The following is an 11,972-nucleotide window of genomic DNA, read 5'->3' as shown; positions in this document are numbered from 1 at the left end:
CCCCCTCCTGCTCCTGCTCCCTGTCGCCGCCGAGAGTGTCTTTTCGCCGCCACCGCTGCCGCCGCTGCAGGAGCACGGAGCCAGCGGCGCGAGCGTGACTGAGGGCCCGGCGCACGGCGGCGACCGTCCCTTGGGTCCCGGGCTGCGCGGCGCCTGGGCCCGCCCCCTCGGCCCGGCCGCCCGCCCCACTCCCATGGCCTCTCTTCGCGGCCCTTGTGGAACGCCGCCGCCGCGACCCCCGCGCCCGCCCCGCGCCGCCTGAAGGAGCCCGACAGGCCCGAGACAACCCGCGGCCAGCTCGGGCCGACCTGCGCTGCGCCGGAATCCTGCAAACCGCCTACGCGAGCCGGCCGGAACCGCAGGGCAGGTCCGTCTGCCCGCCCGTCTGTCCACCCGCAGCCCGTCCGTCGGTCCGTGCGCGGCGCGGCCGGGCTCGGGGCGCGGCGGGGGCGGGGCCGCGGCGGGGCGGGCGGGCGCGCGGGCCCGCGGGGCGGCGCGTGGATGGATCCGCGCGTGGCCTGGATCCAGCCGGAGCAGAAGGGGCCGGCCAATGCCCTGTGGATGCAGATCTGGGAGACCTCGCAGGGCGTGGGCCGCGGCGGCTCGGGCTTTGCGTCCTACTTCTGTCTCAACTCGCCCGCGCTAGACACGGCGGCCGCGGCGGGGGCTGCCGGGCTGGGCGGCGGCGGCGGCGGCCTGGCCGGGCCGGTGCTGCCCGCCGCGTCGCCCCCGCCGCCCGCGCCTGGCCCCGCCGCGCTGCCCCCAGCGCTGCTCACGGCGCTCGGGCCTTCAGCAGAGGGTGCTCGGCGCCTACACAAGTCGCCGTCGCTGTCGTCGTCGTCCTCGTCTTCGTCCAACGCCGAGTCAGGCACCGAGAGCCCTGGGTGCTCCTCGTCGTCCTCAAGCAGCGCTTCGCTCGGACGAGCGGGCGGCGGCCGCGGCGGTGCCTTCTTCCACTTCGCAGACGGCTCGCCCAGCACCCCCGGCGCGGCCAACGGGCATTCCGGGCCACGCGGCCCCGCGCCCGCCGGCTCCCCGTCGCAGCACCAGTTCCACCCGGGCCGCCGGAAACGCGAGAACAAGGCCAGCACGTATGGCCTCAACTATCTGCTGTCAGGCAGCCGCGCGGCCGCGCTGAGCGGAGGGGGCGGCCCCGGATCCCAGGCACCCCGGCCCGGCACACCGTGGAAGAGCCGGGAATACAGCCCAGGCATCCAGGGGTGAGTGCGTGCGGGCGGCGGCGGCGGCGGCGGCGACGACGACGACGACAACAACATAGGGCCGGAGGAGGGACCGGCAGGGCAGGGCACCGGAGGGGGCGGGGAGGTTGGGACCCCGGCCTGGCGGGTGCGCAATCCGGAGGTGGATGCCGCGGACGCTCGGACATCCCCTTCTGGGCTCCCGTTTTATTTCAGAGATGGATGTTGGAGGCTAAGGTTCTACTCTGCTATAAGGTTTTAATTTATTTTTGGAAATATTAGTTTTCAGACTCCTGGTATTGCCTAGTTGTGTTACCATATTTGCAGATCCTATGACCCTTGAATAAATATCATGTATTTCCAAAAAAAAAAAAAAAAAAATACCGACTTGTGCAGATGTTTGCCTTATTTGCCTCTTGAGATTGCAAAGGGGTATCGGATACTTTCCTCTTTTTTCTTCTGCAAGACATACTAGGGACCCTTTGTCAAAGTGGGGTGAAGATAAATGTTGCGTTTTATGTAAGTTAAGTTGCGCAGTACTGCTAGGAACTTGAATCAAAGTGCAGGTAAACACGTAACATTTTTTCTTTTTTGGCGAAGTGTTAAAAAAGAGATGACTTTTTTTTGAGGGGGAAGTAGTGATAAAATTTAACCTAACAATGGATTTAAAGGTGACTCTTTGGGATGGAGCTTGTCTATTATGATTTAATTTTGTCCTGAAATTAACATAAAAAGCATCAATGTAGCTTTATTTTTAAACGAATAGTGTTCCAATAAAAACGTTTGTTGCACATATTTACTCTTTGGAAGATAACTACCTTTCTTTTAAATGTTTCTTCATTAGACTAGAGGGACTTAGAAATTCTACTTCAGTTTAGTGCGATTACAGATGGGCAGGGCTGGTAAAAACGAGTGTGGTTGGGTGGAGCTGTCCCAGGTGAGACTGCTCAGGTGCGAATATTACTTACCCAGTCCCTATGCCTTTCTGTGATTTTCTCAGCATCCAGAAATAAAATATTTGTACGTAGGTTTTATTTCAATATTTTAAGACTTACATCAGAAACTTTCCTTGCACAATTGTGTGCTTATTTAAAGGGCACCAGAGGACTTCTCAGGGTATTGGGTTAGCACAAACATTAGAATCCTACTATTGCGCAGTTGTTAGGTATTGGGATTATTTTTTAAAGGAACTCTTTTTTATAGTTCTGTTTATTCTCATTGGAAGTGTGTTGGATAACTGATTGATCCTACTTTAAAGCATGTGTGGTACATATTAAAACTGCATGTTCTGCAACTTGTTTCACCTGGTTTCATTTCGAAGTATTAACTTTCTTAATTCCCTGAAGCCTGAGTGTGCACTTCAGACCCAAGTAGGAGCCCAGTCTCCTCTTCCTCTTTCCTTCCAGTTCTTTCTTGTAGAACTTGCTTAGAAGAGGTGGTGGGAGCAGTTTCTTGATGTATGACATTATACCTAGAGTTATTTGGGAGACTTCCAGGTTTCCAAGCCTGCCATGTAACTGGAATTGACTCTGTGTCTTAGTACTAGGAAGTAGAAAGATCTGTGGTCTTCACTGTAGAGCATTTTTGGACCCAGGCAGCTGAGAGTCCCACTTCTTCCCTTTGTGAGCTTCTAGCAGTGGCAGCATCATGCCCTTGTGCAGATCACTGGGGCTTTGCATGCTCTTGCCTCATCTGTAGGTTTCTATCTGGTAAGCCTCAGTATGTACCTTGCTGCTGCTTTTCTTAATTAATGAGCCAACTACATGTCAGGTCTCTGCTAGGATCTGGGGCAGGGGTTGGCGTGAGAGACAGTCTTATGATCCTGACCCCAAAACCTGGCGCTCCTCTGAGAGTACCCCTGCCTAGTGCACGTGATCACTGTGTCCAGGTATGCACATCTCATGCCCATTACTCTCGTGTCCAGTGTTTCATCACTGTCCTGTTTAATCACTCTGCATCTCATCCTCCTTGTCCTTATGCAGACTGCTGTTATCTCTAGTGGAGAGTCTCAAGTAGCCCCAGGTGGTTGTCTTGCATGCACTCTTGCCCTACTCTGGGCCTTTCCCATCACTGTCAATGCAGTGATCTCCTGCTAGCAGGTTTGATCAGGTCCCACCTCCTTGGAACCCTGATGGCACCACTTCCATTGCCCTTTGGTTAAACTCTCAGCACTGCTGCTCTGGGACCTGCCCCAGTCTGCCCCCCATCTCTGCCAGCATCCCACCCTGCCACCCCCTGCCATCCTGTTATATCTCAGCTCAGAGGCCATGTTGTATAAGAGCTAAGGGTGGGTGCTGAAGCAGCCAGAAGGTCTGTTTGTTTTAACCCATCTAATAGGGACTTCTGCAGTAATGCTTATGTTAATGCTTTTCTTTTTTTCTCTTTTGCTGGCCATCCTTTCTTGTTTGCCTGGGGTGGGGGTGGGGTGTTGTACAATGCCCCCAGTATGGCCTTAGTGAATCCATTTCCTGCTACCTCTGCCTAGAGGAGAGCCTGCTGGGATTGCCTGCCATGCGCATGAAAGGGCAGGTGCCCTCTGCTTGGTTTGCTACTCCCCATCCTTCTATTAGACTGCCCTTTCAGAGGGGACAGGGAGGAGGAATAGTAAACCAGAGTAGTGGTTGAGCTGTGCCTATGATTATAGGAGGAAGGTGACTGATGATCATTAATGTGGGGCCCCTGGGCTGAAGGGAACTAACCTTTTGATATCAAGAAATAGCTCTGTCTGGAACTTGCTCCTCCTGGCTACTAGCTTACCCAGAATGATGGGAAAGCCACTGAAAACTTTCACTTGTGCCTTAGAAAGGGAAAGACCTGAGATAAGAGAGCCCCTGGCCTGGCCAGTAGAAAAGGACCTTCTTGATGAGACACTGCTCAGACTTACTGCATTGTCCTAGGACAAGCATTTCTGGAAAGACAGTCTGTAGTCCTCAAGAGAGGATAAGCAGTTGCCTGGTGTGGTGGGAGTTTGAGTAGCATCAACTGAACCCAAATGGGCTTTTGCGTGGTGGTCCATGTAGTAGCAGCCTGCACTGTTAGTTCTTTTCTGGAGAGGAGGTTTCTGCTCTTGGAAATCTTGCCTGGTGACCTGGCTTTGTGGGCTTGCCATTCTGGTTTCATCCTTGAGTGAGATAAAGAAAAAGTAGGTGAGAGGATAGGGATTAGTACAAGAACCTTTGGAGCAGTGAAGGTGAAATGCTTGTTCTGGAGCTGCCATTGGCTCTAGTTCTTATTTCATCTTTTGGTTGAACTCTCACACTTTTTGAGAACGTGGGCAGTGTGAGATGTGCTCTCTACCTGGGCTTTGACATAGAGTTGTGGGCAGGCTTGTGGGCCTGTGCATCTGGGCCTCTGGTTACTGTCGCTTTCACATGCTCTCACCTCCTGAGCGCTCACTCATCTTCTGACCCAGTAGTGCTTTGTTACTTTGCACCTCATCAATTTAAAGGTAAAGAAAAGTTCTGCTCAAGTGAGGGTGGGAGCATGGACCTCAGATACTTTGCCGCGTCCTTACCAGTGCCCTGTAAAGCCCCAGGAAGGGCATAGTGAAACAAGGGAAGTCCCCCAGCCCCTTAGCAGACCCCTTCAGTCCTGGACTCTGACCAGGCCTCAGTTGGAGGCTTGGCCCTTTGAACGTTGTCCTCTCAGGCATGCTTGCAGTGTACAGTAGTCATAAGTAGTATCCTCTCTGCAGATTCTGACCGTGTTTAATTTTTAACGTTTTTATTCCCCTAAAAAGAATTCTGTTCTTCTTGTGAAGTTTGTGAGAAACTGATAGATGCCATTCGTAGGACATGGTCTGCCACATGCTCGGGGTCCCAGGCATGGATTCTTTCTAATTCCATGTGTGTTCTCGTTCCTCTGTTCTCCTGAGGGAATCAGAGCCTGGAGGAGCAGCCAAGATCCCTCCTCTCTATGTGGCTCCAGCCTGACTTGCACTAACTAAAGTAGAGCCAATGTGACCTCCCCCAGCACATCCTTAGGGGGACCAAGTGGGAGGGCACAGGTGAGAGTCCAGCAGGGCCTGCCTCGGACTGAAGTCATCATCACTCTAGTTTTCTTTCTCTAACTCTAATCCCATCCTGTAAACATCATGAATGCAGGGAGGACTTATTGTGAAATCTGCCTCAGAAGGTGGTGGGGGCACAAGTGGGCCTTATTTCCTGATTGTTCATTCTTGAGACCCCAAGAGTATAAGGTTGTAAAGGGGAAGCAAGAATGATCACACTTTGCACTTACCATTTATGAAATGAGTGCAAACACTCCTCCCTACCTAATAATAGCATCACTCATTCCTGCCCATTGCACTGCCTCCAGTTTCTTCTGCAAAGTGAAATTGAAAATCTAGTGCAAGAGGCTGGCTGTGACAAAATTGAGAAAAGTTATGCCTGTTCACTGATAAAGGAGATTGGATGAAGTTAGGACAGCCGACACTCGAGGAAGGGGCTGCTGATGAGGAGGAAGAGAAGGGTTGAGGGTAGGACAGATGCTCTAGAAAAGGAGGATTGGAATATCCAACAGGCTGGGGAGCGTCCCTTGGGAAAATGGAGGCTTTGAATACTGTATTTCTGCAAAAAATCGCCACCTTAATGCTTAGGCCCTAGAGGTCAGAGTGAAGTAAAATGGAGCCCGTCTTGCTGCCATAGCATTGGCTTCCTGGAATAACACATGATTGTGACTCAATGCTTTTGTAAGTAAATATTTTAAGTAAAAAGTTACGTTTTTATAATTTACTTTCAAGTTAAAGTTTCAGATCTTTAGGTCAGTAATATGAAATTTTGGTCTCCATTTTAAATGGATTCCTATAAGCGGTTTATGGGAGGAGAGATAACAGTTAGACCTAGAAAAGAAGGACTTTCTGTGCCTTTGTTAGGTCCTTAGAGTTTAGGATCTGGCTTTTTAGTTGTGAAGTAAGAGGGCTGTAGTAAAAAAAACCAAAAAACTTTGTAATGTTCAAATTCAGAAACTTGATTTTGATGATGCGGCCAGAATCAGGCTAATAGGAGAGGGGTGACCGAGTCACACTAACCAGATTCATAGGAGGTTGTGAAAGCTGCAGTATCACCTAGAAATTGCCACTGGTCAGTGTGACTCTAGAGAAGCCTATCTAGAAGGCTCTAGTTAGCTTGTCAGTGATTTTTCCTCTCAAAAGGCTGCTGAGTGAGTGTGGCACCTGAATGAGGGCAGAGAGGGCGTCACAGTCGTGGAAACAGATGCTCCAGACCCCTACCCCCAGTGCAAATGTACCTCGCAAGTGAGATGGTCAGGGTCCATCTCCCCCGACAGTTTGGGACTTGCACTACAAATTAAATGTCTCACCCTAAGATTTCCATGCTGCACTAGTTTTCTGTGGCTGTGTAACAGGCAATTCAGTGCCTTAAAACACTTGTTTATTGTCTCACAGTTTCTGTGGGTTAGAAGTCGGGGACGGCTGGGTCAGACTCAAGGTTTTGGTTGCTGTGTCCTCAGTTGGAGCTCAGGGTCCTTTTGCAAGCTCATTCCTGTTATTGGCACAATTCAATTCCTTGCAGTTGTCGGCTGGGATCCCTTGCTGGCAGCCAGCTGGGGGCCTCTCTCAGCTACTTTAGGCCTCTGGTATTCCTTGGCTTGTGGCCTCTCTATCTTCAAATTGGCAACAGCTCCCTGAATCTCTCTGACCATCTCTTTGCCAACTGGAGGAAGCCCTCTGCCTTAAGGGCTCATGTAATTGGGTCAGGCCCACCCAGGTACTATCTTAAAGGCATGTCACATGATTGATGATGATCTCATCATAGTCACAGGTTCCAGGGATTAAGGTATTGAATTTTCTGGGGCTGTGTGCCACATGCAGACATTCTCCTAAAGGTAGACTCCCCCGCCATGGTAAAACAGGCTACGAGGAGGTGGTGGCTTTCTTTTCCAGCACATCTGTCTTTTGACTCCAACCCATTAGGATGACTCTTAATAGATTGCTGGTTTTGTCCTCTGGCTTGGTTGTCACCGTTGAACTCGGGCAACCGGAGTGACCATTGCTATGAGTGCTTTCCTATGCCTCTATTATGTAGACAGTTCTTAAAATATGTCATCTAAGAAAAGTTTTCATGAAAGCCATGTGAATGAATACATGAAAATTACAGTAATTGAAAAGTCCTGTTCGTGAGGTAGTCTGCATTGACCAGACTAGGAAAGGTGCCATTCCTCTGCTGGGAGAAAGGGTTGGTTGGTAACTCACCCAAGTTGTCTCTGGAATCTGGTGCTGAGTACATACCAGTCCATCTTTGAAAAAGACCCCATAGTAGTTGTTCTGCAGCCCAGAGCCCCACTTCAGTGCCCTGTGCTTCCTTCAGAAGAAGGAGAAAGAGGAATCCCACGTGGTTCTCCTGTGGTCCCTTTCTATGGCTTTACCACTGCTCTTAACAAAACTGACCACTGGTCCCCTGCATTCCCTCAGGGGAAGAAGAGCAGTGTCTCAGTCTGCATTTTCAGAGCCAAGTATGTTAGCTGCTACATCTGAATAGATGTTGGGTGGATGGATGGATGAAAAAAGAAGAAGAAAGGATCTGCCAGCTTAGATGAGCAAGTAAGGAGTGGCAAGTCTGCATAATTTAAATAAACCAAGTTCTTATTTTATTGGAATTTCTAAAGATTTGATTGTTATGTCTGAAATTATTTGAATGCAAAATATTTAGATCCATTGCAGTTTTATTTGCCCATTTTCCTGAAGAGTGTGGTAAAGGCAGTTTTATCCCTTGCAATATCAAATGCAAAACAAAACATTCAAAAAATTATCCTGTATTTGAAAGACATCCTCATTTAGTTGTAATTGTCCTCTTAATATAAAAGTAATACCTAACATGAAAAATTAAAGAACTTTGCCTGTGACCAGTTCATGCATGGCTTTAGAGGTGTGTGTTCCTTTTGTTGTAGTGTAGGAGGAGAAAGAGGAGGTGGCAGCAGGGGATGAAATTGGTGCTGGGTCAGGTGAGTCGTTATGCAGAGATTTGTCCATCTCCCACTGATCGATGGACTAGATGGGAGAGGCACCGAGTTCCCATTGGCAGGAAATATGTTTGACTAGCAGCAACATGACTTTTTATGTTGGGTTTCTGCTCTTTTTAATTACCAAATCAGCTGTTCTGTACAGTCACTTAGGCTTTTCTGTGAGTCAAGATTACAGTTAACTTCCTAAGTGATAACATATGCGTATAGGTAGTTTGTAGCTTTCCAAGTTTGAAAGATTTCAGACTATAATAATGTTTCTTGGATCTTGGGGGTCTGAAGGAATGACTAGAATGCAGGGCTTGAAGGGCAATGAAAAATCAGATTATTTCCTTTTTTTTTTTTTGGTTTGAACCCTTTGGCTGGTATTTGTTTCCCAGCATTGGGAAGCATGCATATAGCCATGAGCTTGCTTGGTTAGCCTGCATCATGCTCTTGTATTCCTGGTTGACAGGTCTGGTTTTGACTGACTTTATCCTGGGTTCTGACTTCTGAGCCTCAGTTTCCCCACCTGTGAAGTGGGGTGTAGGACATCCTTATCGAAGGACATGTTAAATTGAGGAGACTTGGAAGCACTGTGTGACTTGTCATATGAGGGATTAGAAAAACTTCTGCTTTCCTTTTCTTCTCTTTTCTGAGGAAATTGAAACCGAAAATTAGGTGGTTTCTTTTGCCAGCTGGACTGAAAAACCCTTTTGCTTGGTTTTTGAAAATACAGACAAATTTCACTCTCAGGCCAAAACTTTTCTCTTGGAGAAGCTATTAAAGATTGAAGTTTGAGTCTTCAGAGAAAGCTGTGGACACAGCTGGAGGCCAACATGAAGCTTTGGAAATACTTTCTCCCTTTGAATCAAGATATACTTTTCTATTTTTAAAAATGTAAACAATGCCCAAATAATGTCTTCTCTAGTTCATAAATAAGAACCTTACCTCCCCAGAGCTTTAAGGCTACTCTTGAAGTATTTTATCAGGTATGCGGGTGTTGCTGTATGTAACCTGTTTTAAGTTATTCAGAAATTTTCTTTTTGTTCTATGCACATGGTATTATTTCTCTGAGCTCTGAAGCTCTGACGTATTTGGTGTACAATGGAGAAAACAAAAGTAAGAGGAAAGGGAAGTTAGAGCTAGAGCAGCTCTGTCCTGTAGATGGTCTGTGAAGATGGGAGAGTCCTAGTTTTGTGTGGTACAATGCAATAGCCCTTGAGCACTTGAAATGTGACCAGCGCAACTGAGGAACTGGATTTTAATTGTATTTAATTTAAATTTAAATAGCCTTATGTTTGGACTGCACGGAACTGGAGTAACTTTAGACTATTCGAAACACAGTGTTTGATTCAGTGACTATTGCCTAAACACATTCAAACTCAAAAAACAGCAAAAGCTATGCTAACCAGCAAGTCACCACTATAAAGCTCTAGGAATTGTCTCTGAGTTTCTAGTGAAAATCCTTACAAAGGGCTGCTGTTCAATAACACATGAAGCATAAAAACAGGTTCATAGCAGAGTGTGACCTGGCACAACTTTTATGGCCTGGAGTGCCTAGTCCAAGAATGCAGGTGATAGGTCTTGGCACTTTTGCACTCTGGGTTACTGACATCATCCAACAGTCTACCTGGTCCTCAGTTATGCAGCAACAGCAGCAGCAATTCACAGTACACAGAGCTCTTGTGGGACTCGTCTCTGCCTGAGTGTCACCTCTGAGTTCTCAGAGCAGGCTCATGAAACAGGTAATGTTACTCCTGTCTTTAGACAGAAAACCAAAGGCTAGCCTTTGGCATGGCACTGCACTTGGAAATGTCAGTCAGTGCTGACTTCTGGGAGCTCCAAGCGGTGTTAAGTGAAGAAGACATCCTCAAGATGTAGGGGATGGAAGCTAGCAAGTTATGCAACCTGCAAACCTGGTTTCAATGTGTCTGTAGAGACCAGATTCGAGGGAGGTGGTGGCTAGCTCCTCCTGGAAGGACTCTGACAGTCAAGTACAGAATGAAGAAGATGGGGAGCATTGCAGGGGGATTCCAGGGACGGGAAACCAGTCCTGCTCTCTAGTATGTTGGAACCTCCTGCTTTCAGAGGCATTCCAGAACTGGCCTGGAGAGAAGTTGGGGAAGAGGGAGCAGGACTCCTACCATCTGGATTATTCTTAGAAATTACATTCTACCAAAAAAGGAGCATTTGCTGAATTGCTGCTTTATCTGAAGACAATGGAAAGACCAAAAGCAGGACCAGTGAGCATCTGCCGACTGCCTCCTTGGTGTCAGGTGCTGCCCTGGTGTGCAACCTGCATTCTCATTCTTCTTGACAACAGCTCATTTTAAAGAGAGACAAATTAAGCTTCAGTAGGTGTAAGGGTCTTGCTTGAGGTGCAACCAGAAAATATTTAAAAGAACTGGACTCGAAGTAATGGAGTACTGATTGATAAAAAAGCCCATGCACTTCATTACTGTCTCCTCAGGGAAGGAATTAGTGCACTTGAGTTAAGAGGGAAAAGCAAGAACCTGGTGAATTGGCAAAGGTGGGAACCATGATGCAATGCCCTAAAGTCTATTTCTGTTATGGGCATCTTTAAATTTAAGCAAACAGATTTTTAAGGATTGAAGGGCAACTCTATAAAGTGATGGCCAAAAATATAAAAGAGAATAGCCTTGTATGGCCTGTGAAAAGTTAAGAAATTCAAAAGTAATGTTATAAGTTATCTCATGGAAGAAGAGCAGAAGATGAATCTGTCTAAAGAGTTTGTGGCTTTAGCAAAGACTCACAGGAAACTGATGTACAAACCTCAGTACAAGCATGAAGGATAGGAATAAGAATAAAGAACTGAGACCAAATTCCAAAGAATGGGAACCTGTGAGGACTGTCACAGGGTAAGGCTTAGAATGAACTGAAGCCTGCAAAATTGTTAAGAGTACAAAGGGTCTTTTAGGGTGGATTTTAGAGTAAGGCCAGAGGAAATAAAAGGCCTGTGGATGGGGAAAAGGGTTCATTGTGCGTAGAGCCTTCCTTAGCTGGTGGGTGCTTCAGCTTTTCCTCTGTCTCATCAAGTGAGTGGTCTTCAGTACCTGTCACAGTAACAATCGTCACTGGCCCTACTGAACCCTCACCTTCTTTCTATGCAATATCTCCTGCAGCCCGCCCTGGACAGGGAGAAGGTCTTGTTTTCTCACCTAGCATAAGATGAAGTGAAGCTTGGTGAAACGGCCTGCCCAGGCTCACACATTGCTTATATGTGCAGAAGTGGCATTGGAGTCCAGGTGATTTGATCTATAGCCCATCTTTTTAACCACTGGACCTGTAGAACAAAGAGGGACTTGTCTAAAGAGGTATAATAGGAAGAATACATTTAATTACATTAAGTTCCAGATCTCTAAGCCCATCTGTGAATGGATACATGGATTAACCAAAAGAAATACTTACATCACAATTCATACCCTCTTTAAATAGAGTTGAGATTAAGTTAAAAAAAAAGATTAAAACCAAAGTGGTTAGGTACAAAAAAAAAAAGAAAATTAGAGTAAAAGTAATGAAACCATAGTGACTTACTTGCTTTCTGTTATGTAGGATAGAGATGTTAGCCCTTGCTATGAACTGAATTGTATCCCACCAAATTCATATGTTGAAGCCCCAGACCTTAATGTCATGGTATTTGGAGCTGTGCTTTAGGGAGGTGATTAGCTTCATATGAGGTGATAGGGCTGGGGCCTCATCGTGGGCTTAGAGCCCTTGTAAGGAGAGGCCAGGGAGCTCAGTAGTGTTCTCTTTCCACCATATGAGGACACAATAAGAGCGTGGCTGTCTGCA

The 11,972-nt window shown here is 47.5% G+C and overlaps 1 protein-coding gene across 2 annotated transcripts in view; it reads left to right on the top strand.

Moving 5' to 3' along the window:
- The first annotated feature begins 478 nt into the window (after positions 1-478).
- Positions 479-11,972, top strand: part of TENT4A (terminal nucleotidyltransferase 4A) — a 44,254-nt gene continuing 32,760 nt past the window's right edge. For both annotated transcript variants that reach the window (XM_090276240.1, XM_090276239.1), the window contains exon 1: positions 479-1,220. In XM_090276240.1, coding sequence (XP_090132366.1) covers positions 502-1,220 — 719 coding nt within the window. In that variant the 5' untranslated portion in view covers positions 479-501. The remainder of the gene's footprint in view (positions 1,221-11,972) is intronic.

Source organism: Furipterus horrens, unplaced genomic scaffold (genome assembly GCF_987537825.1).
Source record: "Furipterus horrens unplaced genomic scaffold, mFurHor1.1.pri manual_scaffold_5, whole genome shotgun sequence".
NCBI lineage: Eukaryota > Metazoa > Chordata > Mammalia > Chiroptera > Furipteridae > Furipterus > Furipterus horrens.
Note: the sequence above shows the minus strand (reverse complement) of the source record. Positions and strands in the feature narration are given on the sequence as shown.